The following is a 24,969-nucleotide window of genomic DNA, read 5'->3' on the forward strand; positions in this document are numbered from 1 at the left end:
CTAACCCAGCAGTAACCTACCTGATGGAGCACATATTGGTTCTAACCCAGCAGTAACCTACCTGACGCAGTACATATTGGTTCTAACCCAGCAGTAACCTACCTAACACAGCACATATTGGTTCTAACCCAGCAGTAACCTACCTGATGGAGCACATATTGGTTCTAACCCAGCAGTAACCTACCTGATGCAGCACATATTGGTTCTAACCCAGCAGTAACATAGCTGACGGAGTACATATTGGTTCTAACCCAGCAGTAACCTACCTGATGGAGCACATATTGGTTCTAACCCAGCAGTAACCTACCTAACACAGCACATATTGGTTCTAACCCAGCAGTAACCAACCTGATGGAGCACATATTGGTTCTAACCCAGCAGTAACCAACCTGATGCAGCACATATTGGTTCTAACCCAGCAGTAACCTACCTGATGGAGCACATGTTGGTTCTAACCCAGCAGTAACCTACCTGATGGAGCACATGTTGGTTCTAACCCAGCAGTAACCTACCTGATGGAGCACATATTGGTTCTAACCCAGCAGTAACCTACCTGATGGAGCACATGTTGGTTCTAACCCAGCAGTAACCTACCTGATGGAGTACATATTGGTTCTAACCCAGCAGTAACCTACCTGATGGAGCACATATTGGTTCTAACCCAGCAGTAACCTACCTGACGGAGCACATATTGGTTCTAACCCAGCAGTAACCTACCTGATGGAGCACATATTGGTTCTAACCCAGCAGTAACCTACCTGATGGAGCACATATTGGTTCTAACCCAGCAGTAACCTACCTGATGCAGCACATATTGGTTCTAACCCAGCAGTAACCTACCTGATGGAGCACATATTGGTTCTAACCCAGCAGTAACATAGCTGACGGAGTACATATTGGTTCTAACCCAGCAGTAACCTACCTGATGGAGCACATATTGGTTCTAACCCAGCAGTAACCTACCTGACGCAGCACTTATTGGTTCTAACCCAGCAGTAACCTACCTGATGGAGCACATATTGGTTCTAACCCAGCAGTAACCTACCTGACGCAGCACATATTGGTTCTAACCCAGCAGTAACCTACCTGATGGAGCACATATTGGTTCTAACCCAGCAGTAACCTACCTGATGGAGCACATATTGGTTCTAACCCAGCAGTAACCTACCTAACACAGCACATATTGGTTCTAACCCAGCAGTAACCTACCTGATGGAGCACATATTGGTTCTAACCCAGCAGTAACATAGCTGACGGAGTACATATTGGTTCTAACCCAGCAGTAACCTACCTGACGCAGCACATATTGGTTCTAACCCAGCAGTAACCTACCTGATGGAGCACATATTGGTTCTAACCCAGCAGTAACCTACCTGATGGAGCACATATTGGTTCTAACCCAGCAGTAACCTACCTGATGGAGCACATATTGGTTCTAACCCAGCAGTAACCTACCTGATGCAGCACATATTGGTTCTAACCCAGCAGTAACCTACCTGATGGAGCACATATTGGTTCTAACCCAGCAGTAACCTACCTGACGCAGTACATATTGGTTCTAACCCAGCAGTAACCTACCTAACACAGCACATATTGGTTCTAACCCAGCAGTAACCTACCTGATGGAGCACATATTGGTTCTAACCCAGCAGTAACCTACCTGATGCAGCACATATTGGTTCTAACCCAGCAGTAACATAGCTGACGGAGTACATATTGGTTCTAACCCAGCAGTAACCTACCTGATGGAGCACATATTGGTTCTAACCCAGCAGTAACCTACCTAACACAGCACATATTGGTTCTAACCCAGCAGTAACCTACCTGATGGAGCACATGTTGGTTCTAACCCAGCAGTAACCTACCTGATGGAGCACATGTTGGTTCTAACCCAGCAGTAACCTACCTGATGGAGCACATATTGGTTCTAACCCAGCAGTAACCTACCTGATGGAGCACATGTTGGTTCTAACCCAGCAGTAACCTACCTGATGGAGTACATATTGGTTCTAACCCAGCAGTAACCTACCTGATGGAGCACATATTGGTTCTAACCCAGCAGTAACCTACCTGATGGAGCACATATTGGTTCTAACCCAGCAGTAACCTACCTGATGGAGCACATATTGGTTCTAACCCAGCAGTAACCTACCTGATGGAGCACATATTGGTTCTAACCCAGCAGTAACCTACCTGATGCAGCACATATTGGTTCTAACCCAGCAGTAACCTACCTGATGGAGCACATATTGGTTCTAACCCAGCAGTAACATAGCTGACGGAGTACATATTGGTTCTAACCCAGCAGTAACCTACCTGACGGAGCACATATTGGTTCTAACCCAGCAGTAACCTACCTGACACAGCACATATTGGTTCTAACCCAGCAGTAACATAGCTGACGGAGTACATATTGGTTCTAACCCAGCAGTAACCTACCTGACACAGCACATATTGGTTCTAACCCAGCAGTAATACACCTGAACTAATCAAACTGTTGAATAGTGACATCACAAAATCTATACAGAACACACGGTCACATAAACCAATTCTCTCGTTCACCGTCAGATCAACGGTCTGTCCACAACGTCCAAAATCATTGGCACCTTGACAAAGACTAACTAAAAAGATAGTAAATAATTTCGACATCTTCCTTAGATTGATTTTCGTTCTGATCCAAACTCATTTATTCTGTCAGGACAAAACAACAGCTGGTGTTCTGATCCAAACTCATTTATTCTGTCAGGACAAAACAGGTGGTGTTCTGATCCAAACTCATTCATTCTGTCAGGACAAAACAGGTGGTGTTCTGATCCAAACTCATTTATTCTGTCAGGACAAAACAGGTGGTGTTCTGATCCAAACTCATTTATTCTGTCAGCACAAAACAACAGGTGGTGTTCTGATCCAAACTCATTTATTCTGTCAGCACAAAACAACAGGTGGTGTTCTGATCCAAACTCATTTATTCTGTCAGCACAAAACAACAGGTGGTGTTCTGATCCAAACTCATTTATTCTGTCAGGACAAAACAGGTGGTGTTCTGATCCAAACTCATTCATTCTGTCAGGACAAAACAGGTGGTGTTCTGATCCAAACTCATTCATTCTGTCAGGACAAAACAGGTGGTGTTCTGATACAAACTCATTATCTGTCAGCACAAAAAACAGACTCAGAAATATTTACAAAAGTCAAAAAGAAAACAAAGATGATGTACTTTCCAGAAGAGAGAGACCGGTGTGTGTGTGTTAGGTCTGTTTGAGTGGTGCAGCAGGTAGACTAGCTGAGGCCTGTTCCAGGAAGGCCAGGGGTCCAGGTGGAGGGAGATCTGACGGTTTACGATGCTGGACACTGACATCCTCTAGAACCTACAGACAGAACAGACATATTAACGACAGACGGGCATGTTACCAAGCTTCCTGGTTAAAAGGAGGCTATGGACGAGGGGAGGACTCTGCTTCCTGGTCAAAAGAAGGCTATGGAGGAGGGGAGGACTCTGCTTCCTGGTCAAAAGAAGGCTATGGAGGAGGGGAGGACTCTGCTTCCTGGTCAAAAGAAGGCTATGGAGGAGGGGAGGACTCTGCTTCCTGGTCAAAAGAAGGCTATGGAGGAGGGGAGGACTCTGCTTCCTGGTCAAAAGAAGGCTATGGAGGAGGGGAGGACTCTGCTTCCTGGTCAAAAGAAGGCTATGGAGGAGGGGAGGACTCTGCTTCCTGGCCTAAAGGAGGAAGGGAGGACTCTGCTTCCTGGTCAAAAGGAGGCTATGGAGAAGGGGAGGACTCTGCTTCCTGGCCTAAAGGAGGCTATGGAGGAGGGGAGGACTCTGCTTCCTGGTTAAAAGGAGGCTATGGATGACTCTGCTTCCTGGCCTTAAGGAGGCTATGGAGAAGGAGAGGACTCTGCTTCCTGGTTAAAAGGAGGCTATAGATGACTCTGCTTCCTGGCCTAAAGAAGGCTATGGAGGAGGGGAGGACTCTGCTTCCTGGCCTAAAGGAGGAAGGGAGGACTCTGCTTCCTGGCCTAAAGGAGGCTATGGAGAAGGGGAGGACAGCCTTCTGTTGGCCTACTAACACATTTACACACTCCTCAACAACGTATCAGTTTCCGGGTCACGGAGGACGTACCTGCTGCCAGTGGTGCAGCTTAGACAGGTGTTTCTGAACAAGCAGCTCTTTCCTCTGGAGTTCATTCCGCAGCTCAGACACATCCTGGAGAGAAGAGAGGGAGAAGAGATGGACTAGCTGTTAACAGCAGAGGGAGGCTGTCCTAACACCAGAATAGACAAGAGATGGACTAGCTGTTAACAGCAGAGGGAGGCTGTCCTAACACCAGAACAGAGAAGAGATGGACTAGCTGTTAACAGAAGAGGGAGGCTGTCCTAACACCAGAATAGAGAAGAGATGGACTAGCTGTTAACAGCAGAGGGAGGCTGTCCTAACACCAGAATAGAGAAGAGATGGACTAGCTGTTAACAGCAGAGGGAGGCTGTCCTAACACCAGAATAGAGAAGAGATGGACTAGCTGTTAACAGCAGAGGGAGGCTGTCCTAACACCAGAACATCCCCATACCGGTGAAGTTCCCCCATACATAGAGCTCCAGGGTGAATTTTCCCCTTAGGCACAGATCTAAGGTAAGCCTCCCCTCCCCCAATCCTAACATTAACCATTAGTGGGGGAAATGTAACACTGACCCAAGATCAGCATCTAGGGGCGACTTCACCCTAATCCATATAGAGCCATCAAATTCTAGAACCAATTTCCACTGTTTTTTCTCTCCCATTGTTCCCCTCTAATCAGGGACTGATTTAGACCTGGGACTCCAGGTGGGTGATTCCCCTCTAATCAGGGACTGATTTAGACCTGGGACACCAGGTGAGTGATTCCCCTCTAATCAGGGACTGGTTTAGACCTGGGACAGCTGGTAGGGTAAGAATTGAATACCCCTGGTATACAGTATCACCTACCTCTGACCACCTGGTCGGGTTTCTGGACTGATTTAGACCTGGGACAGCTGGTAGGGTAAGAATTGAATACCCCTGGTATACAGTATCATCTACCTCTTTGACCACCTGGTCGGGTTTCTGGACTGATTTAGACCTGGGACAGCTGGTAGGGTAAGAATTGAATACCCCTGGTATACAGTATCATCTACCTCTGACCACCTGGTCAGGTTTCTGGACTGATTTAGACCTGGGACAGCTGGTAGGGTAAGAATTGAATACCCCTGGTATACAGTATCATCTACCTCTTTGACCACCTGGTCAGGTTTCTGGACTGATTTAGACCTGGGACAGCTGGTAGGGTAAGAATTGAATACCCCTGGTATACAGTATCATCTACCTCTTTGACCACCTGGTCGGGTTTCTGAACTGATAACTGAAGACGCTTCTGCAGGAAGAAACATTCTGTCTGTCTGGCGACATCCAGAAACTTCTGAATACACTGATCCACACCTGGGGAGACAGACAGGTTAGAGAGAGAGAGAGAGAGACAGAGAGAGAGACAGGTTAGAGAGAGAGAGAGAGAGAGACAGACAGGTTAGAGAGAGAGAGACAGAGAGACAGACAGGTTAGAGAGAGAGACAGAGAGATAGACAGGTTAGAGAGACAGAGAGAGAGACAGGTTAGAGAGAGAGACAGAGAGATAGACAGGTTAGAGAGACAGAGAGAGAGACAGGTTAGAGAGAGAGAGAGAGAGAGACAGGTTAGAGAGAGAGAGAGAGACAGGTTAGAGAGAGAGACAGGTTAGAGAGAGAGAGAGACAGAGAGACAGACAGGTTAGAGAGAGAAACAGAGAGATAGACAGGTTAGAGAGAGACAGACAGAGAGACAGACAGGTTAGAGAAAGAGACCGACAGGTTAGAGAGAGAGAGAGAGAGAGACAGACAGGTTAGAGAGGGAGAGAGACAGAGAGACAGAGAGAGGTTAGAGAGAGAGAGACAGACAGGTTAGAGAGAGAGACCGACAGGTTAGAGAGACAGACAGGTTAGAGAGAGAGACAGAGAGGTTAAAGAGAGAGAGAGACACTGACAGACATGCAAGTCAGTTCATTTTTAGCTAGATCAGCAAAGTAATGAAATAAATATATTTTTAATGAATGTGTTTCAAAATGTTTAATATGCAACTAGCTAACTGCCCCAAGGCTAGCCAACTCTCCTCCTGAATTACTGAGTGTGCAGGATTTTGCTACTGCCCTGTTGTAAAACACCTGCTTCTACCAACCAGCTGCTCATCTGGACCCTGATTGGCTAAATCAGGTGTTAAAACAGGGCTGGAGCAAAACCATTAATACCCTGTCGCTATCCAGGAGGATGGTTGTTGGTCACCTAGGAGCTCGTCTGGGAATACGGTGCCCTTTTGGGTCGTGAACTTTACTGGTCTCACCTGTCCGAATTTCCTCCTGGTCGGTTCCGTTCACGTAGTCTTGACTCACTAGGGACGCAAAGCAAGCCTGCTGACACAAGACAACTGGTTAACAGTTCACTACTAAACACTTAGCTAGCTTCAGTAAGGCCAGACCAGAGATAAAATGTACTTAGCTAGCTATAACATGACATTGAGTTACATATGAGTGCTAGTTGTGTCCTGGAAAGTCAGTAAAACATGAGACGCAAAGTATGCTTGCAGCCCAGGTTGGTGGCACTTTAAATTGGGGCGAACGGGCTCGTAGTAATGACTAGAGCGTAAATCAATGAAATGGTATTAAATACATCAAACACATTGGTTTGGTTTCCAGGTGTTTGATGCCAATCGCTCTGTTCCAGACATTATGATGAGCCGTTGTCCCCTCAGCAGACTACACTGCTCTCTGCACAACAACAATGTAGCTAGCTAACGCTAGTAACACTAGTTTGGTTAGCTAGTATCATTACGTTAGCTATACCACGGCTAGCTAGTATCATTACATTAACTATACCACGGCTAGCTAGTATCATTACATTAGCTATACCACGGCTAGCTAGTATCATTACATTAACTATACCACGGCTAGCTAGTATCATTACGTTAGCTATACCACGGCTAGCTAGTATCATTACATTAACTATACCACGGCTAGCTAGTATCATTACATTAGCTATACCACGGCTAGCTAGTATCATTACATTAGCTATACCACGGCTAGCTAGTATCATTACATTAGCTATACCACGGCTAGCTAGTATCATTACATTAGCTTTACCACGGCTAGCTAGTATCATTCCGTTAGCTATACCACGGCTAGCTAGTATCATTACATTAGCTATACCACGGCTAGCTAGTATCATTACATTAGCTATACCACGGCTAGCTAGTATCATTACATTAGCTTTACCACGGCTAGCTAGTATCATTACATTAGCTTTACCACGGCTAGCTAGTATCATTACATTAGCTATACCACGGCTAGCTAGGCCAGCTAGTATCATTACATTAGCTATACCACGGCTAGCTGTTTATCTCGTACCTCGAAAGAAGCCTCTAGGTCGTCTACCAGAGTGTTGGGGCCCTGGACCCTGTTCCCCGGAGCTCCAGACAGTAGTCCCGGCTGACCCGGGCCGCCGACAGGGTGAGGACCAGCGGACTGCTGGCCGGGGAACATCCCGCTGCCCATGGAGGAAGACATCCTGGATGGTTGTTTGCAGTGTTGACAACTAAATGACGTTGTGATGTCATTGCGTGATAACGTAAAATCTGCGCCATTACGTATAATACGCAATAACGTTATTCAAATTGACTGGCAAAATAAATATGGTTTGACATTTGTTCAGGTGCAGAGTCCCACTCTTTTCTGTACTTCTTCTGGCTGTACACTTTTGATTGAGATATGTTGATTGATGTTGTTCTGTTCAAGATCAAACATTCGTGAGCAACTATATTCATTGGGTTTGCTGCAGGCGTCACTCACAATGCACTAGTGCAGCCAGCCTCGTGTGACAGAGAAAATCGTTTCTGTCAGAGGGGGAAATGCGTGCGTTTGAGTCACTTTTCAAAAGTTGCTAAAAGTTCCAAACAAATTTTTAAAAGTAGCTAAATTTGTTGCTAGGTGCTATTTGAAAAACAAGTTGCCAGGGTAGTCTGAAAAGTTGATAAATATAGCAACTAGGACATGCCACACTGGCTGAGGAATGTAATAGGTTCTACTTAATGACTATATTAAAACAATTTGTCATTTACACTATAATATAGTGTGACAAGACACATTGATCCCCCAAAATGGTTTTATTGGTGTTTTATTTAAATGACATGGCAATAATAATAATATTTGACAGTTTTTTGTGCGCAAAAGTGCATACCAACTTCAGCATTAGTTTCTCCCACAACTACTGGACAGAAGAGGTTAACTGACTTGTCACTGAAGCCTCGTTTTTACCCTACTATGCAACGCAAGAAGGCTACGCAGAAAAGGCCATCCTGCGTTCTTCCAGTTATAAATTGTAGGGCTGCGTAGTGTCGCTACGCAACAACACTTTGCGTAGTTACCGTTCCAAAACAAGATTAAAGTCGACGGTGGTATTTTGGAAGCAGTGATTGCAGAATAACTGCAGTTAAAACATGATGCAGTTACACTGCACTCTGACTGCAAACTCTTTTTGTAGGGAAGGATACGATATACCTTGTAGGGTAGGATACGATATACCTTGTCCATTTACATACATTCAGTTTCTCAATGAATGTAGGCTATAAACTAGAGAGGGAATTAGTTACATGTGCTGGGGCAGGGGGGTGGAAATGTCCTCTTCAACCCTCTCGATGCACAGCAGGCTGCTACCAGATGACTCAGGATACATCCCAAATAGCATCCTATTCCCTATATAGTTCACTACTTTAGACCCGACTCCTATGGGGAGGGAATTAGTTACATGTGCTGGGGCACGGGGGTGGAAATGTCCACCCTCTCGATGCACAGCAGGCTACCAGATGACTCAGGATACATCCCAAATAGCATTCTATTCCCTAATATATATATATATATATATATATATATATATATATATAGGGGACAAAAAGGGCCTATTCCCTATATAGTCCACTACTTTAGACCAGACTCCAATGGGTAGGGAATAAGGTGCTATTTGGGAAGCAGTCTGTAACTCTACATAGTACCAGTGTCTCTGTCTCTACAGAATAATCATTCTCCAGCCAGCTCAGTGTGTGTAGGAGTGGTGTGTGTGTATGTGTCTTCAGGCTTTGTTGGCCATTCCAGCAGCGAACTCTACCAGTGTTCGTGTCGGTCTCCCAGACATTCCTTTCTTCAGGTAGGGAACCTGGAGAGAGACAAACAGTGAGAGAGAATCTAAAAAGAGAAAAGTGTATTGTTAATGTCCAACAGGACAACAGCCAGCGTCTCTCAGCAATCCAACCCCTCAGCCGGACAGAACAGAAGGGGTTGTGGTCGTCATAGTTCCTGAACACTAACAGAAGGGGTTGTGGTCGTCATGGTTCCTGAACACTAACAGAAGGGGTTGTGGTCGTCATGGTTCCTGAACACTAACAGAAGGGTTTGTGGTCGTCATGGTTCCAGAACACTAACAGAAGGGTTTGTGGTCGTCATGGTTCCTGAACACTAACAGAAGGGTTTGTGGTCGTCATGGTTCCAGAACACTAACAGAAGGGTTTGTGGTCGTCATGGTTCTAGAACACTAACAGAAGGGGTTGTGGTCGTCATGGTTCTAGAACACTAACAGAAGGGGTTGTGGTCGTCATGGTTCTAGAACACTAACAGAAGGGGTTGTGGTCGTCATGGTTCTAGAACACTAACAGAAGGGGTTGTGGTCGTCATGGTTCTAGAACACTAACAGAAGGGGTTGTGGTCGTCATGGTTCTAGAACACTAACAGAAGGGGTTGTGGTCGTCATGGTTCTAGAACACTAACAGAAGGGGTTGTGGTCGTCATGGTTCTAGAACACTAACAGAAGGGGTTGTGGTCGTCATGGTTCTAGAACACTAACAGAAGGGGTTGTGGTCGTCATGGTTCTAGAACACTAACAGAAGGGGTTGTGGTCGTCATGGTTCTAGAACACTAACAGAAGGGGTTGTGGTCGTCATGGTTCTAGAACACTAACAGAAGGGGTTGTGGTCGTCATGGTTCTAGAACACTAACAGAAGGGGTTGTGGTCGTCATGGTTCTAGAACACTAACAGAAGGGGTTGTGGTCGTCATGGTTCTAGAACACTAACAGAAGGGGTTGTGGTCATCATGGTTCTAGAACACTAACAGAAGGGGTTGTGATTGATGTATCATTCTGATCATGCGCGCCGTGACCGACAGAGCTAGTTCGTTAGCTAAGCTAGCCACTGTAGCTAGCCAGTAACTCCTCCAGTGTGTGTTGTCATAGCTAGTTCGTTAGCTAAGCTAGCCACTGTAGCTAGCCAGTAACTCCTCCAGTATGTGTTGATGCGTCTTAGCTAGTTCATTAGCTAAGCTAGCCACTGTAGCTAGCCAGTAACTCCTCCAGTATGTGTTGTTGATGCGTCTTAGCTAGTTCATTAGCTAAGCTAGCCACTGTAGCTAGCCAGTAACTCCTCCAGTGTGTGTTGATGTTCGTTAGCTAAGCTAGCCACTGTAGCTAGCCAGTAACTACTCCAGTATTTGTGAAGTCATTTCACAGGAAGCTGTAGAGGTCAATATGAAATGGCACTTCTGCAGCCAAATATCTTCTTCGTTCATTAGTTTTAGTTTTTAAGGATGAACTGACCTGGTATGACGCTGCATTGATCAGTTCTACAGTTTAAAGCCTTTATTTTAGCGTCCCCCCCCCCCCCCCAAAGTCAACCTTTAAACTGCTGTGTTTTATGTTGTACATGTTTTAAGCTTAGTGTGCTGCCATTTTGCCCAGGTCTCTTTTGCAAAAGATATTTCAACTCAGTGAGACGAACCCGGTAAAATCAATACAAAAATCAAAAACAGCTCTAAGATCAATGTTCCAGAAGACTACCGTAACCTCGTCCTTATTGGTCATCACCCCGGCGATGTCCAGGTGCGCCCAATGAGGAGCCGTCACAAACTCCCTCAGAAACGCTGCCGCCGTGCAGGCTCCGCCAGAACTACACACACACACACACACACACACACACACACACACACACACACACACACACACACACACACACACACACACACACACAAGATGGCATTAACACAGAAGTTGTTTAGGGTTGTTTCTAGATGTTACCTGTGTGTGTGTGTGTGTGTGTTCTTACCGGCTGTACTTGCCAACGTTGTTGAGGTCGGCCAGCTGGCAGTCAGTGACCTGTCTGGTGTAATGTTGAAACAACGGCATCCTCCACACCCGGTCTCCTGTTACCACACTGGCCTAACACAGAGAGACACCACAGTGTGTATGTAACCCTCCATACCCTGTCTCCTAACACAGAGAGACACCACAGTGTGTATGTAACCCTCCATACCCTGTCTCCTAACACAGAGAGACACCACAGTGTGTATGTAACCCTCCATACCCTGTCTCCTAACACAGAGAGACACCACAGTGTGTATGTAACCCTCCATACCCTGTCTCCTAACAGAGACACCACAGTGTGTATGTAACCCTCCATACCCTGTCTCCTAACACAGAGAGACACCACAGTGTGTATGTAACCCTCCATACCCTGTCTCCTAACAGAGACACCACAGTGTGTATGTAACCCTCCATACCCTGTCTCCTAACACAGAGAGACACCACAGTGTGTATGTAACCCTCCATACCCTGTCTCCTAACAGAGACACCACAGTGTGTATGTAACCCTCCATACCCTGTCTCCTAACACAGAGAGACACCACAGTGTGTATGTAACCCTCCATACCCTGTCTCCTAACACAGAGACACCACAGTGTGTATGTAACCCTCCATACCCTGTCTCCTAACACAGAGAGACACCACAGTGTGTATGTAACCCTCCATACCCTGTCTCCTAACACAGAGAGACACCACAGTGTGTATGTAACCCTCCATACCCTGTCTCCTAACACAGAGAGACACCACAGTGTGTATGTAACCCTCCATACCCTGTCTCCTAACACAGAGACACCACAGTGTGTATGTAACCCTCCATACCCTGTCTCCTAACACAGAGAGACACCACAGTGTGTATGTAACCCTCCATACCCTGTCTCCTAACACAGAGAGACACCACAGTGTGTATGTAACCCTCCATACCCTGTCTCCTAACACAGAGAGACACCACAGTGTGTATGTAACCCTCCATACCCTGTCTCCTAACACAGAGACACCACAGTGTGTATGTAACCCTCCATACCCTGTCTCCTAACACAGAGAGACACCACAGTGTGTATGTAACCCTCCATACCCTGTCTCCTAACACAGAGAGACACCACAGTGTTTATGTAACCCTCCATACCCTGTCTCCTAACACAGAGAGACACCACAGTGTGTATGTAACCCTCCATACCCTGTCTCCTAACACAGAGACACCACAGTGTGTATGTAACCCTCCATACCCTGTCTCCTAACACAGAGAGACACCACAGTGTGTATGTAACCCTCCATACCCTGTCTCCTAACACAGAGAGACACCACAGTGTGTATGTAACCCTCCATACCCTGTCTCCTAACACAGAGAGACACCACAGTGTGTATGTAACCCTCCATACCCTGTCTCCTGTTACCACACTGGCCTAACACAGAGAGACACCAGTGTTTATGTAACCCTCCATACCCTGTCTCCTAACACAGAGAGACACCACAGTGTGTATGTAACCCTCCATACCCTGTCTCCTAACACAGAGAGACACCACAGTGTGTATGTAACCCTCCATACCCTGTCTCCTAACACAGAGAGACACCACAGTGTGTATGTAACCCTCCATACCCTGTCTCCTAACACAGAGAGACACCACAGTGTGTATGTAACCCTCCATACCCTGTCTCCTAACACAGAGAGACACCACAGTGTGTATGTAACCCTCCATACCCTGTCTCCTAACACAGAGAGACACCACAGTGTGTATGTAACCCTCCATACCCTGTCTCCTAACACAGAGACACCACAGTGTGTATGTAACCCTCCATACCCTGTCTCCTAACACAGAGAGACACCACAGTGTGTATGTAACCCTCCATACCCTGTCTCCTAACACAGAGAGACACCACAGTGTGTATGTAACCCTCCATACCCTGTCTCCTAACACAGAGAGACACCACAGTGTGTATGTAACCCTCCATACCCTGTCTCCTAACACAGAGAGACACCACAGTGTGTATGTAACCCTCCATACCCTGTCTCCTAACACAGAGAGACACCACAGTGTGTATGTAACCCTCCATACCCTGTCTCCTAACACAGAGAGACACCACAGTGTGTATGTAACCCTCCATACCCTGTCTCCTAACACAGAGAGACACCACAGTGTTTATGTAACCCTCCATACCCTGTCTCCTAACACAGAGAGACACACCACAGTGTGTATGTAACCCTCCATACCCTGTCTCCTAACACAGAGAGACACACCACAGTGTGTATGTAACCCTCCATACCCTGTCTCCTAACACAGAGAGACACCACAGTGTGTATGTAACCCTCCATACCCTGTCTCCTAACACAGAGAGACACCACAGTGTGTATGTAACCCTCCATACCCTGTCTCCTAACACAGAGAGACACCACAGTGTGTATGTAACCCTCCATACCCTGTCTCCTAACACAGAGAGACACCACAGTGTGTATGTAACCCTCCATACCCTGTCTCCTAACACAGAGAGACACCACAGTGTTTATGTAACCCTCCATACCCTGTCTCCTAACACAGAGAGACACCACAGTGTGTATGTAACCCTCCATACCCTGTCTCCTAACACAGAGACACCACAGTGTGTATGTAACCCTCCATACCCTGTCTCCTAACACAGAGAGACACCACAGTGTGTATGTAACCCTCCATACCCTGTCTCCTAACACAGAGACACCACAGTGTGTATGTAACCCTCCATACCCTGTCTCCTAACACAGAGAGACACCACAGTGTGTATGTAACCCTCCATACCCTGTCTCCTAACACAGAGAGACACCACAGTGTTTATGTAACCCTCCATACCCTGTCTCCTAACACAGAGAGACACCACAGTGTGTATGTAACCCTCCATACCCTGTCTCCTAACACAGAGACACCACAGTGTGTATGTAACCCTCCATACCCTGTCTCCTAACACAGAGAGACACCACAGTGTGTATGTAACCCTCCATACCCTGTCTCCTAACACAGAGAGACACCACAGTGTGTATGTAACCCTCCATACCCTGTCTCCTAACACAGAGAGACACCACAGTGTGTATGTAACCCTCCATACCCTGTCTCCTGTTACCACACTGGCCTAACACAGAGAGACACCAGTGTTTATGTAACCCTCCATACCCTGTCTCCTAACACAGAGAGACACCACAGTGTGTATGTAACCCTCCATACCCTGTCTCCTAACACAGAGAGACACCACAGTGTGTATGTAACCCTCCATACCCTGTCTCCTAACACAGAGAGACACCACAGTGTGTATGTAACCCTCCATACCCTGTCTCCTAACACAGAGAGACACCACAGTGTGTATGTAACCCTCCGTACCCTGTCTCCTAACACAGAGAGACACCACAGTGTGTATGTAACCCTCCATACCCTGTCTCCTAACACAGAGAGACACCACAGTGTGTATGTAACCCTCCATACCCTGTCTCCTAACACAGAGAGACACCACAGTGTTTATGTAACCCTCCATACCCTGTCTCCTAACAGAGACACCACAGTGTGTATGTAACCCTCCATACCCTGTCTCCTAACACAGAGAGACACCACAGTGTGTATGTAACCCTCCATACCCTGTCTCCTAACACAGAGAGACACCACAGTGTGTATGTAACCCTCCATACCCTGTCTCCTAACACAGAGACACACCACAGTGTTTATGTAACCCTCCATACCCTGTCTCCTAACACAGAGACACCACAGTGTGTATGTAACCCTCCATACCCTGTCTCCTAACACAGAGACACCACAGTGTGTATGTAACCCTCCATACCCTGTCTCCTAACACAGAGAGACACCACAGTGTGTATGTAACCCTCCATACCCTGTCTCCTAACACAGAGAGACACCACAGTGTGTATGTAACCCTCCATACCCTGTCTCCTAACACAGAGAGACACCACAGTGTGTATGTAACCCTCCATACCCTGTCTCCTAACACAGAGAGACACCACAGTGTGTATGTAACCCTCCATACCCTGTCTCCTAACACAGAGAGACACCACAGTGTTTATGTAACCCTCCATACCCTGTCTCCTAACACAGAGAGACACACCACAGTGTGTATGTAACCCTCCATACCCTGTCTCCTAACACAGAGAGACACACCACAGTGTGTATGTAACCCTCCATACCCTGTCTCCTAACACAGAGAGACACCACAGTGTGTATGTAACCCTCCATACCCTGTCTCCTAACACAGAGAGACACCACAGTGTGTATGTAACCCTCCATACCCTGTCTCCTAACACAGAGAGACACCACAGTGTGTATGTAACCCTCCATACCCTGTCTCCTAACACAGAGAGACACCACAGTGTGTATGTAACCCTCCATACCCTGTCTCCTAACACAGAGAGACACCACAGTGTGTATGTAACCCTCCATACCCTGTCTCCTAACACAGAGAGACACCACAGTGTGTATGTAACCCTCCATACCCTGTCTCCTAACACAGAGAGACACCACAGTGTTTATGTAACCCTCCATACCCTGTCTCCTAACACAGAGACACACCACAGTGTGTATGTAACCCTCCATACCCTGTCTCCTAACACAGAGACACACCACAGTGTGTATGTAACCCTCCATACCCTGTCTCCTAACACAGAGAGACACACCACAGTGTGTATGTAACCCTCCATACCCTGTCTCCTAACACAGAGAGACACACCACAGTGTTTATATATTAGTGTTAGTGTGTTAGTGAGGTCACAATAGCAGAATTTGGACTTGTATCCCAGGTTTAGTATCGCTAAACTCAATACCACAACGGCACAGGGACAAGGACAGATTCTGCCTGGTTTTCACTCTCAGAAATCACACTTTCAGTAGAAAAACAACTACATTCAAATGTTCCAACTCCACAGCAAATGCTTAAACCACATCAGGAGACCACTAGAGGGAGAGAAAAATCAGAGGAAGTTTCTTTATATTTATATATTATGCAAAACACAGGACTACTGGACTGATGCAGATATGCAGAGGCTACTTTATAGTTAACTCTTAATTGAGATGGGGAAGAATGGTATCATCAGTAGCATTAGCATCATCAGTAGCATTAGCAGCATCAGTAGCATTAGCATCATCAGTAGCATTAGCATCATCAGTAGCATTAGCAGCATCAGTAGCATTAGCATCATCAGTAGCATTAGCATCATCAGTAGCATTAGCAGCATCAGTAGCATTAGCAGCAGCATTAGCATCAGCATCAGCATAATTAGCATCAGCAGCATTAGCATCATTGCTAACGGTTACAAAGTGTAGACATGCAGTGCCTTCAGAAAGTATTCACACCCCTTGACTTTCCCCACATTTTGTTGTGTTTTTCGAAATTTTAACAAATGAATTAAAACTGAAACGTCTTCAGTTAATAAGTATTCAACTCCTTTGTTATGACAAGCCTCAAGTTCAGGAGTGAAGATGTGCTTGGACACTGTGTATAATAGTGTTTAACATGAGTTTTTTAATGACTTCCTCATCTCTTTCCCCACACATACAATTATCTGTAAGGTCCCTCAGTCCAGCAGTGAATTTCAAACACAGATTCAACCACAAAACCAGGGAGGTTTTCCAATGCCTCACAAAGAAGGGCTCCTATTGGTAGATGGGTAAAAAAAAGCAGACATTGAAAATCCCTTTGAGAATGGTGAATTTATTATTGACACTTTAGATGGTGTATCAATACACCCAGTCACTACAAAGATACAGGCGTCCTTCCTAACTTAGTTGCCGGAGAGGAAGGAAACCGCGCAGGGATTTCACCATGGGGCCAATGGTGACTTTAAAACAGTTACAGAGTTTAATGACTGTGATGGGAGAAAACTGAGTATGGATAAACAACATTGTCGTTACTCCACAATACTGACCTAAATGACACAGTGAACAGAAGGAAGCCTTTACAGAATAAAAATATTCCAAAACATGCATCCTGTTTGCAATAAGGCACTTTAGTAATACTGCAAAGAATGCGGCAAAGCAATTCACTTTTTGTTCTGAATACAAAGTGTTATGTTTGGGGCAAATCCAATACAACACATCACTGAGTAACACTCCATATGTTCAAGCATAGTGGTGGCTGCATCATGTTATGGGTATGGTTGTAATAGTTAAGTACTGGGGAGTTTTACAGGATAAAAAGAAACGGAATGGAGCTAAGCACAGGCAAAATCCTAGAGGAAAACCTGGTTCAGTCTGCTTTCCACCAGACACTGGGAGATGAATTCACCTTTCAGCAGTTACTTAAATCTATGGTCAGACCTGGAAATAGTTGTCTAGCAATGATCAACAACCAATGTGACAGAGCTTGAAGAATTGAGAAAAGAATGTTGCACAATCCAGGTGTGGAAAGCTCTTAGAGACTTACCCAGAAAGACTTACAGCTGTAATCGCTCTTAGAGACTTACCCAGAAAGACTCACAGCTGTAATCACTCTTAGAGACTTACCCAGAAAGACTCACAGCTGTAATCACTCTTAGAGACTTACCCAGAAAGACTCCCAGCTGTAATGACTCTTAGAGACGTACCCAGAAAGACTCACAGCTGTCATCACTCTTAGAGACTTACCCAGAATGACTCACAGCTGTAATCACTCTTAGAGACTTACCCAGAAAGACTCCCAGCTGTAATGACTCTTAGAGACGTACCCAGAAAGACTCACAGCTGTCATCACTCTTAGAGACTTACCCAGAAAGACTCTAATCTGTAATGACTCTTAGAGACTTACCCAGAAAGACTCACAGCTGTAATCACTCTTAGAGCCTTTAAAGAAAGACAAAGTGACTCGGGGGTGTGAATACTTTATGTAAATGAGATATTTCGGTATTTAATTTTCAATAAATGTAACAATTTCTAAAAACATGTTTTTACTTGGTTATTATGGGGGAGAAAGACATGGATCCATTTTGAATCCAGGCTGTAATAAGGCAAGGGGTTTATGTCCACTTTCTGAAGGCACAGAAACCAGACAGACAGACACACAGGGGCATTTCCACGTGTTCCTCGTCAGACAGTTACAGGAAATATGGATTTCAGATCTTTTCAGTTCATAATATTGTGCAAAATAATGTTTTTTTTTGGAACAAGTTCAATGCATTTTAGTTGATTTCCAAACGTGAGACATTTTGATAGAAGAACCCAACGTACCCAATTATAATAGAGGATGGCTTTTCAGTGTGTCTGTGTGTGTCTGTGTGTGTGTGTGTGTGTTACCTTGTGAAGCTGTTCCCAGAGCCAGTCAGAGTTGGTGAAGACTCCTGTCGCTGCTGAACCCAGAGCAACATCCATCGCTCCTGAGAGACAGACAGAAAACACAAGTGACCAATAGACTAGCCGGTTAGTGAACAGCGACGGCCGTCTCACCAACACACACAGGGTACTAACCAGTGAGGGTACTAACCAGTGAGGGTAGCAGCGTTGACGATGGCCGTCTCACCAACACACACAGGGTACTAACCAGTGAGGGTACTAACCAGTGAGGGTACTAACCAGGGAGGGTACTAACCAGGGAGGGTACTAACCAGGGAGGGTACTAACCAGTGAGGGTAGCAGCGTTGACGATGGCTCTGGGGTTGAAGCTGTGAGCGTAACAGAGAGCATCTGCTAGGATCAACCGTCCCTCTGCGTCCGTGTTGTCCACCTACACACACACACACACACACACACACACACAAAATACTTAATTTGATGTAAACAAAGACCTGCGTGGTTTAGTAGCCACGGTAACAAATACCTGTATGGTTTAGTAGCCACAGTAACAATGACCTGCATGGTTTAGTAGCCACGGTAACAAAGACCTGTATGGTTTAGTAGCCATGGTAACAAAGACCTGAAATGGTTTAGTAGCCACGGTAACACACACACACACACACACACACACACCTGCATGGCTTAGTAGCCACGGTAACAAATACCTGTAGGGTTTAGTAGCTACGGTAACAAAGACCAGTATGGTTTAGTAGCCACGGTAACAAATACCTGTATGGTTTAGTAGCCACGGTAACACACACACCTGTATAGTTTAATAGCAATGGTAACAAATACCTGCAGGTTTAGTAGCCACGGTAACAAAGACCTGTATGGTTTAGTTGCCACGGTAACAAAGACCTGTATGGTTTTAGTAGCCATGGTAACACACACACACCTGTATGGTTTAGTAGCGATGGTAACAAATACCTGCAGGTTTAGTAGCCACGGTAACAAATACATGCAGGTTTAGTAGCCACAGTAACAAAGACCTGTATGGTTTAGTTGCCACGGTAACAAAGACCTGTATGGTTTAGTAGCCACGGTAACAAATACCTGTATGGTTTTGCCGTTCTTGGCGGTGACGACATCTCCAGGCTTGTTGGCTTTCCCACTGGGCATGTTCTCACAGAGAGGTGCAAGACCTGGGGGTTAATAACACACATTACTACTTCCTGTGTAGAACCTTCTAGGAGACAAGCTGCAGACCAAACTAAAACCCTCTAGGAGACAAGCTGCAGACCAAACTAGAACCCTCTAGGAGACAAGCTGCAGACCAAACTAAAACCCTCTAGGAGACAAGCTGCAGACCAAACTAGAACCCTCTAGGAGACAAGCTGCAGACCAAACTAGAACCCTCTAGGAGACAAGCTGCAGACCAAACTAGAACCCTCTAGGAGACAAGCTGCAGACCAAACTAGAACCCTCTAGGAGACAAGCTGCAGACCAAACTAGAACCCTCTAGGAGACAAGCTGCAGACCAAACTAGAACCCTCTAGGAGACAAGCTGCAGACCAAACTAGAACCCTCTAGGAGACAAGCTGCAGACCAAACTAGAACCCTCTAGGAGACAAGCTGCAGACCAAACTAGAACCTTCTAGCAGACAAGCTGCAGACCAAACTAGAACCTTCTAGCAGACAAGCTGCAGACCAAACTACAAACCTCTAGGAGACAAGCTGCAGACCAAACTAGAACCCTCTAGGAGACAAGCTGCAGACCAAACTAGAACCCTCTAGGAGACAAGCTGCAGACCAAACTATAAACCTCTAGGAGACAAGCTGCAGACCAAACTAGAAACCTCTAGGAGACAAGCTGCAGACCAAACTAGAAACCTCTAGGAGACAAGCTGCAGGTCAAACTAGAACCTTCTAGGAGACAAGCTGCAGACCAAACTATAAACCTCTAGGAGACAAGCTGCAGACCAAACTAGAACCCTCTAGGAGACAAGCTGCAGACCAAACTAGAACCCTCTAGGAGACAAGCTGCAGACCAAACTAGAACCCTCTAGGAGACAAGCTGCAGACCAAACTAGAACCCTCTAGGAGACAAGCTGCAGACCAAACTAGAAACCTCTAGGAGACAAGCTGCAGGTCAAACTAGAAACCTCTAGGAGACAAGCTGCAGACCAAACTAGAAACCTCTAGGAGACAAGCTGCAGACCAAACTAGAAACCTCTAGCAGACAAGCTGCAGACCAAACTAGAAACCTCTAGGAGACAAGCTGCAGACCAAACTACAAACCTCTAGGAGACAAGCTGCAGACCAAACTATAAACCTCTAGGAGACAAGCTGCAGACCAAACTAGAACCCTCTAGGAGACAAGCTGCAGACTAACTCCAACCCCGTTCCTGGAGAGATACCCTCCTGTAGGTTTTAACTCCAACCCTGTTCCTGGAGAGATACCCTCCTGTAGGTTTTAACTCCAACCCTGTTCCTGGAGAGATACCCTCCTGGAGTTAAAACCTACAGGGCAGTAGTTCTCCAGGAACAGGGTCGGGGAGCCCTGCTCTAGACACTGATTGGCTAGCGCGTCACGTTGCCGCAAGCTCACCTATGATGTTGATTGGCAGGTTGAGGGCTGCTGCTGTGACGATGGCGGAACACACTGTGGCGGCTCCTCCCATATCAGCCCTCATCGCGTCCATACCTGACGGAGGCTTTAGACTGATCCCACCACTAGACAGAGAGACAGAGAGAGAGACAGAGAGAGTAAGTAACAGTTAACAGTTGTATCAATTAAATGAGTCTAGGAATCTTTAAAAAAACGGCAGCTGATATTTTAACCACTAGTGTGTCCAACACAGTGAATAGAGCGCCCTGATTGGACAGCAGTGACGTGTGCGCGTACCTGTCAAAGGTGATGCCCTTGCCCACCAGCAGTAGAGGACACTGTGTGTTGTCAGGACAACCGTTGTAGTGTAGCTCCAGGAAGACAGGCGGTTCCTCTGAGCCTAAAACAACAAAACAAATCAAACGTTTCTTTGTCCCAGGAGACAGCAGGGTATAAACGGTACAGTGAGAGTTCTCCTCTCAACAGTAACAATAATCAAACGTTTCTTTGTCCCAGGAGACAGCAGGGTATAAACGGTACAGTGAGAGTTCTCCTCTCAACAGTAACAATATCAACAACAAAACATGTTGAGTAAAACAACAACTCTGTTTTCCCTTTTAAATATAATGTATCTGGAGGCCCTGAACCAACTGTATATAATATAATGTATCTGGAGGCTGAACCAACTGTATATAATATAATGTATCTGGAGGCCCTGAACCAACTGTATATAATATAATGTATCTGGAGGCTGAACCAACTGTATATAATATAATGTATCTGGAGGCTGAACCAACTGTATATAATATAATGTATCTGGAGGCTGAACCAACTGTATATAATATAATGTATCTGGAGGCTGAACCAACTGTATATAATATAATGTATCTGGAGGCCGAACCAACTGTATATAATATAATGTATCTGGAGGCAGAACCAACTGTATATAATATAATGTATCTGGAGGCTGAACCAACTGTATATAATATAATGTATCTGGAGGCTGAACCAACTGTATATAATATAATGTATCTGGAGGCTGAACCAACTGTATATAATATAATGTATCTGGAGGCTGAACCAACTGTATATAATATAATGTATCTGGAGGCTGAACCAACTGTATATAATATAATGTATCTGGAGGCTGAACCAACTGTATATAATATAATGTATCTGGAGGCCCTGAACCAACTGTATATAATATAATGTATCTGGAGGCCCTGAACCAACTGTATATAATATAATGTATCTGGAGGCCCTGAACCAACTGTATATAATATAATGTATCTGGAGGCTGAACCAACTGTATATAATATAATGTATCTGGAGGCTGAACCAACTGTATATAATATAATGTATCTGGAGGCTGAACCAACTGTATATAATATAATGTATCTGGAGGCTGAACCAACTGTATATAATATAATGTATCTGGAGGCCCTGAACCAACTGTATATAATATAATGTATCTGGAGGCTGAACCAACTGTATATAATATAATGTATCTGGAGGCTGAACCAACTGTATATAATATAATGTATCTGGAGGCTGAACCAACTGTATATAATATAATGTATCTGGAGGCCCTGAACCAACTGTATATAATATAATGTATCTGGAGGCTGAACCAACTGTATATAATATAATGTATCTGGAGGCTGAACCAACTGTATATAATATAATGTATCTGGAGGCTGAACCAACTGTATATAATATAATGTATCTGGAGGCCCTGAACCAACTGTATATAATATAATGTATCTGGAGGCTGAACCAACTGTATATAATATAATGTATCTGGAGGCCCTGAACCAACTGTATATAATATAATGTATCTGGAGGCTGAACCAACTGTATATAATATAATGTATCTGGAGGCCGAACCAACTGTATATAATATAATGTATCTGGAGGCAGAACCAACTGTATATAATATAATGTATCTGGAGGCCCTGAACCAACTGTATATAATATAATGTATCTGGAGGCCCTGAACCAACTGTATATAATATAATGTATCTGGAGGCTGAACCAACTGTATATAATATAATGTATCTGGAGGCTGAACCAACTGTATATAATATAATGTATCTGGAGGCCCTGAACCAACTGTATATAATATAATGTATCTGGAGGCCCTGAACCAACTGTATATAATATAATGTATCTGGAGGCTGAACCAACTGTATATAATATAATGTATCTGGAGGCTGAACCAACTGTATATAATATAATGTATCTGGAGGCTGAACCAACTGTATATAATATAATGTATCTGGAGGCTGAACCAACTGTATATAATATAATGTATCTGGAGGCTGAACCAACTGTATATAATATAATGTATCTGGAGGCTGAACCAACTGTATATAATATAATGTATCTGGAGGCTGAACCAACTGTATATAATATAATGTATCTGGAGGCTGAACCAACTGTATATAATATAATGTATCTGGAGGCCCTGAACCAACTGTATATAATATAATGTATCTGGAGGCTGAACCAACTGTATATAATATAATGTATCTGGAGGCTGAACCAACTGTATATAATATAATGTATCTGGAGGCTGAACCAACTGTATATAATATAATGTATCTGGAGGCCCTGAACCAACTGTATATAATATAATGTATCTGGAGGCTGAACCAACTGTATATAATATAATGTATCTGGAGGCTGAACCAACTGTATATAATATAATGTATCTGGAGGCTGAACCAACTGTATATAATATAATGTATCTGGAGGCCCTGAACCAACTGTATATAATATAATGTATCTGGAGGCTGAACCAACTGTATATAATATAATGTATCTGGAGGCTGAACCAACTGTATATAATATAATGTATCTGGAGGCCCTGAACCAACTGTATATAATATAATGTATCTGGAGGCTGAACCAACTGTATATAATATAATGTATCTGGAGGCCCTGAACCAACTGTATATAATATAATGTATCTGGAGGCCCTGAACCAACTGTATATAATATAATGTATCTGGAGGCTGAACCAACTGTATATAATATAATGTATCTGGAGGCCCTGAACCAACTGTATATAATATAATGTATCTGGAGGCCCTGAACCAACTGTATATAATATAATGTATCTGGAGGCTGAACCAACTGTATATAATATAATGTATCTGGAGGCTGAACCAACTGTATATAATATAATGTATCTGGAGGCTGAACCAACTGTATATAATATAATGTATCTGGAGGCTGAACCAACTGTATATAATATAATGTATCTGGAGGCTGAACCAACTGTATATAATATAATGTATCTGGAGGCTGAACCAACTGTATATAATATAATGTATCTGGAGGCTGAACCAACTGTATATAATATAATGTATCTGGAGGCCCTGAACCAACTGTATATAATATAATGTATCTGGAGGCCCTGAACCAACTGTATATAATATAATGTATCTGGAGGCTGAACCAACTGTATATAATATAATGTATCTGGAGGCCCTGAACCAACTGTATATAATATAATGTATCTGGAGGCCCTGAACCAACTGTATATAATATAATGTATCTGGAGGCTGAACCAACTGTATATAATATAATGTATCTGGAGGCCCTGAACCAACTGTATATAATATAATGTATCTGGAGGCCCTGAACCAACTGTATATAATATAATGTATCTGGAGGCCCTGAACCAACTGTATATAATATAATGTATCTGGAGGCTGAACCAACTGTATATAATATAATGTATCTGGAGGCTGAACCAACTGTATATAATATAATGTATCTGGAGGCTGAACCAACTGTATATAATATAATGTATCTGGAGGCTGAACCAACTGTATATAATATAATGTATCTGGAGGCTGAACCAACTGTATATAATATAATGTATCTGGAGGCTGAACCAACTGTATATAATATAATGTATCTGGAGGCTGAACCAAC

General features: G+C 44.5%; 2 protein-coding genes and 1 long non-coding RNA gene across 5 annotated transcripts in view; 1 reads left to right on the forward strand and 2 right to left on the reverse strand.

Moving 5' to 3' along the window:
* Nucleotides 1-2,655: 2,655 nt before the first annotated feature.
* On the forward strand, nt 2,656-3,207 carry LOC118946999. Its single transcript, XR_005041632.1, has 2 exons — nt 2,656-2,846; nt 2,943-3,207. It is a non-coding gene; the product is annotated as an uncharacterized LOC118946999 (long non-coding RNA).
* LOC110515424 (mediator of RNA polymerase II transcription subunit 28) lies at nt 2,810-7,660 on the reverse strand. The gene is made up of 5 exons (XM_036971972.1): nt 7,444-7,660; nt 6,384-6,450; nt 5,341-5,453; nt 4,125-4,208; nt 2,810-3,368 (listed from the first exon to the last, which is right to left on the reverse strand). Exons 1-5 carry the CDS (start codon nt 7,600-7,602, stop codon nt 3,249-3,251), a joined length of 543 nt encoding a protein of 180 aa, XP_036827867.1. The 5' UTR covers nt 7,603-7,660; the 3' UTR covers nt 2,810-3,248.
* Nucleotides 7,661-8,193: 533 nt separating this feature from the next.
* The window catches only part of LOC110514921 (cytosol aminopeptidase), a 28,975-nt gene continuing 12,199 nt past the window's right edge, over nt 8,194-24,969 (reverse strand). Inside the window, exons 8-16 of one of the 3 annotated variants that reach the window (XM_036972000.1) lie at nt 21,322-21,424; nt 21,025-21,149; nt 19,530-19,618; nt 18,765-18,867; nt 18,441-18,520; nt 11,180-11,292; nt 10,921-11,023; nt 9,058-9,244; nt 8,194-8,695 (exon numbers count right to left, since the gene is read on the reverse strand). In XM_036972000.1, the coding sequence (XP_036827895.1) occupies nt 9,161-9,244; nt 10,921-11,023; nt 11,180-11,292; nt 18,441-18,520; nt 18,765-18,867; nt 19,530-19,618; nt 21,025-21,149; nt 21,322-21,424 (800 nt within the window). In that variant the 3' untranslated portion in view covers nt 8,194-8,695; nt 9,058-9,160. Of the gene's footprint in view, nt 8,696-8,824; nt 8,851-9,057; nt 9,245-10,920; nt 11,024-11,179; nt 11,293-18,440; nt 18,521-18,764; nt 18,868-19,529; nt 19,619-21,024; nt 21,150-21,321; nt 21,425-24,969 lie in introns of those variants that run through there. The other 2 variants (XM_036972001.1, XM_036972002.1) reach the window with 2 other exon arrangements.

This window comes from Oncorhynchus mykiss, unplaced genomic scaffold (genome assembly GCF_013265735.2).
Source record: "Oncorhynchus mykiss isolate Arlee unplaced genomic scaffold, USDA_OmykA_1.1 un_scaffold_87, whole genome shotgun sequence".
NCBI classification, from domain to species: domain Eukaryota; kingdom Metazoa; phylum Chordata; class Actinopteri; order Salmoniformes; family Salmonidae; genus Oncorhynchus; species Oncorhynchus mykiss.

Excerpts from the sequence above, each read along its gene's own strand:
- LOC110515424 (XM_036971972.1), bottom strand. The coding sequence starts at position 7,602 with ATGTCTTCCTCCATGGGCAGCGGGATGTTCCCCGGCCAGCAGTCCGCT. Across the intron at positions 6,451-7,443 it reads ACCTAGAGGCTTCTTTCGAG|GCTTGCTTTGCGTCCCTAGT; the intron begins GTACGAGATAAA and ends TTGTGTCAGCAG. Across the intron at positions 3,369-4,124 it reads AGCTGCACCACTGGCAGCAG|GTTCTAGAGGATGTCAGTGT; the intron begins GTACGTCCTCCG and ends TTCTGTCTGTAG.